This window comes from Cyprinodon tularosa, unplaced genomic scaffold (assembly GCF_016077235.1).
Source record: "Cyprinodon tularosa strain WSP-4 unplaced genomic scaffold, ASM1607723v1 ctg34, whole genome shotgun sequence".
In the NCBI taxonomy this organism is placed as follows: Eukaryota; Metazoa; Chordata; class Actinopteri; order Cyprinodontiformes; family Cyprinodontidae; genus Cyprinodon; species Cyprinodon tularosa.
The window spans coordinates 47,441-51,145 of NW_024039052.1; the positions used below are offsets into that span (position 1 = coordinate 47,441).

The window sequence follows — 3,705 nt, forward strand, 5'->3', positions numbered from 1 at the left end:
CATGTTTGCACAATCTACATTAATGCTCTGAATGCTCCATGTTTTTTCTCCCACAGTGTTTACATTTGATCACTGCTGTACTTTTTGGAATGGAAATGTTCATTTACTGGACTAAATGAAATTTCATTTTGTATAAACTCTGTGTATACAAAATGACAATAAAAGTTGTCTAAGTCTAAGATAATTAGACTGAAGACCAGATATGCATAGAGAAACAAAAGGTTATTTTATTTGATCTTTTTATAGCGTTTCTTTAGTCTCTTGTTTTTACATGTCAAGTGTTGCATAACATCTCCTCAATAAGCACAGAACAGACAAACCAATAAAGACCAGCTTTATTTTCGTCATATTGCAATAGCTAGATACAAGAAAAGTCTTCCAAAAAGAGGACAAAAAGTGTTCAGTTAACCAGCTGAAAATAGATTCTGAAAACATTTCTGAAAGACGAGCACAGAGTTGTCACTAGTTTAGCAAGGATTAGTTTTTTTTCCCCCCATTTTCCATTGTTACAAACTAATCAAGTGGAAAAAAGTGCATCTGTTGTTTAGTCCAGCTGTTCTGATGTTTTCAACAGGATTAACATCCCAGACTTACAAATCCTTAAAGTCAGAACTCTTCAGGATGTCTTTATAAATTGCCTGAGAAGGAACAAAAATGACGCGTTCGAATTTGTATGAAAGTTTTTACAAAAAAAGCAACATGAGACCTGTTCTCCAGTTGAAATGTTAGAAAAATTAAAGGGTTTTCTACTGTTCCAACTGTCTGCAGTACTTCTTTTTCTTTTCAGTTTCTCATAGACATGGATAGTTTGTTTTGTTATAGCCACCATTTAAATCATAGGTAACCTGAGGTATGGAGCAGTCTGGGAAGAAGCTTGGAAAGGCCAAGGTACACAGTCCACTGTCATCTATTGGCGCAGAAGGGTCCTCAGCCTGACCATAGCCTGGAAGCTGTGGTGGGCCTGTTCGCAGACCCTCCCCTGGTTTTTTACAGGGTCCTGAGCAATTAGTCCAGGGATCAGGGTAGAGTAGACCACTAACTAAATGGTCATATGAAGCAGGGTCTAGGCCTCCCAGATCTTGTTGCACCCTCAGTGGCATGGCCTGATAAACATCCTGCTCATTCACCATGTTGCTGTAGTCTGGCCCCAGGAGCTCAAAGAACTCTGCAGCCTCTGGGTTCCCCCGTTCCAAGTCCTTCAGCATCATCCCGGATGTGGAGCTAACCCTGGAGCAGTTGGCAGGCTCGGTAAAAAAAGACGGAGGCAGATTACGGTGCCTCAGGGGGGGTTTCTTTGCTTTCTCCCCCCTTATTTCCTTCACAGGGCTGAAGAGAGCAGCCAGGCTCTTACTCTGTAGGTTGGCTTGCCCCCCTTCTCGCTTCTGTAGAGTTTTACTCTGTAAAGGGCCCTGCTGATTTACTGGGGAACTCTGTCTTTTCACCGGCGCTTCTGATGTGTTTCCTGGTGATATGATACCAGTGCAGCGTTTGATCTGCTTTTGCAGATACTTCCGGTGGTTGACTTTCCTTTTGGATTTCACCGGCTTGTCCAGAGCCAGCTTGATGTTGCTGGAGGCTGAGTCTATGAAGCTCAGCAAGTCCCTCGTGGTCTCTTTGAAGTCTTCATCATTCTCCGCCTCACAGAGCAGACTACAATCCAGACTCTTTTCCATGTCGTACTCCATCACAGAATCGGGGAAGCAAAAACTCATGAACTGGGGGTTCATGATTGCAGTTTGAACCACCATAACTCTCTCGAGCCCGGCGGCTACACCTGTGGCATCCACTGTGATCCCTGAACTGAAAGTTTCTTCAGAGCATGACTTTCTTCCACGGATAAACACCTGCCCCTGGTGCTGTTCATGAAGTTTCCACAAACAATCCAGATTGGAAGTGACGGCCTCTGAGCATGAGGATGGGGATCTTTTAGGGGGCAGGACTGATGATGTCAGAACATCAAAGAGGAGGAGCAAATTGAACCAGAGGACTTAACTCTTTGCTTGTGCCTAACCACCTGCATCTAAGAGGGATTTGTCTAAAATTTCCCACTGAGTAGAAGACAATAAGCTCTGTCAGAGTGCTCCTCCTTTGGTTTTACTGTCGGTGTGCGCTCTGAACCATGACAGCTTTTGTGATACCCTAGGATATGACTGAAATAGTGAGAAGAAAAGGCTTTCAAGTCCTAGTTTATGCTGTTTAATATTTCACAACCAATGCTGCAACTAAATTCTATCAATAACTCAGAAATTCAAGCAACCCTAATTAACTCTTAAAATGCCAAACTAGATAAATGGATGTGAAAACAAATGTATTTTTTCATTTTTGTCACACTTTTGTCACACTTAATTAAAACATGTATTTATTGTCTAACAAAAAGCAGTTTTATTTATTGGTGGGATTAAAGGTTCATCCAAAACCAGGTCTAACTGAGATAATAATTAGCCCCTAACTGGCTAATAATAATAACTGGTTATGGCAGCTGCCTTCAACGATTTGCAATAATTGGCAATAAGTCTTTCTATTACTGTGTTAATTTCACTCACTTTTCTGGTTCTGTGGAATTGTTTCAATCCTGCCACAATGAAAGATTTTCCACCGTTTTTCTAAGTTTCAAAGTAAAAACTATAAGCTTGAATCAGTCAGTGCTTTTCATATGCTGTTATGGGATTTTTTTTTTTTCTGGACCCCTGGATGAGTCGTCAATGTGTGTAAAAGAATTTTTGACTGGAAATGTACCTCACTACATTAATACGTTATATTTATACAGTAGATGATAGCCGTCCCCATGGTTAAGGGAACCATAAATATGATAAATGGCCTGTGCTTATATAGCGCTGTTTCTAATCAGGAGAATTGACCAAAGCGCTTTACACTACATTCAGTCGTTCACCCGTTCACACACACATTCACACGTTGATGATGGCAAACTAAATTGTAGGCATAGCTGCCCTGGGACTGACTGACAAAGGCAAGGCACCACCATCAGTAGGCAATACAGGTGAAGTGTGAACACAACAACACTGAAAGTCAGAGCCAGGGCTTCAACCAACAACCTTCTGTCTGCAGGGCAAACTCCTACATCCGATGCCACTGACTTCATAAACTGTAAAAGCTGGTAGATAACATGGTTTTTCTCCTTTTGTATTTAGAGCCAGATACAGTATAATGTTTTTGCTTTCTGAGAACTTTTGGCCAACGTCATGTTCTTGCTAAGAAATGCTGTTCATTAAATTCAATTCACATTTTTAACAAGAAAAAACATTACTTATACACTATATTGCCAAAAGTATTTGCTCACCCATCCAAATTATTGGAATCAGGTGTTCCAATCACTTCCATGGCCACAGGTGTATAAATTCAAGCACCTAGGCATGCAGACTGTTTTTACAAACATTTGTGAAAGAATGGGTCGCTCTCAGGAGCTCAGTGAATTCCAGCGTGGAACTGTGATAGGATGCCACCTGTGCAACAAATCCAGTCGTGAAATTTCCTCGCTCCTAAATATTCCACAGTCAACTGTCAGCTGTATTATAAGAAAATGGAAGTGTTTGGGAACGACAGCAACTCAGCCACGAAGTGGTAGGCCACGTAAACTGACGGAGCGGGGTCAGCGGATGCTGACGCGCATAGTGCGAAGAGGTCGCCAACTTTCTGCAGAGTCAATCACTACAGACCTCCAAACTTCATGTAGCTCAAGAACAGTGC

At 41.7% G+C, this 3,705-nt stretch overlaps 1 protein-coding gene across 1 annotated transcript; it reads right to left on the bottom strand.

Moving 5' to 3' along the window:
- Positions 1-207: 207 nt before the first annotated feature.
- On the bottom strand, positions 208-2,020 carry LOC119789523 (protein FAM181B). Its single transcript, XM_038294439.1, is given in 2 exon segments — positions 208-1,981; positions 1,984-2,020. Coding segments are annotated over 2 exon segments (1,227 nt in total). The 3' UTR covers positions 208-791.
- Positions 2,021-3,705: the final 1,685 nt, after the last annotated feature.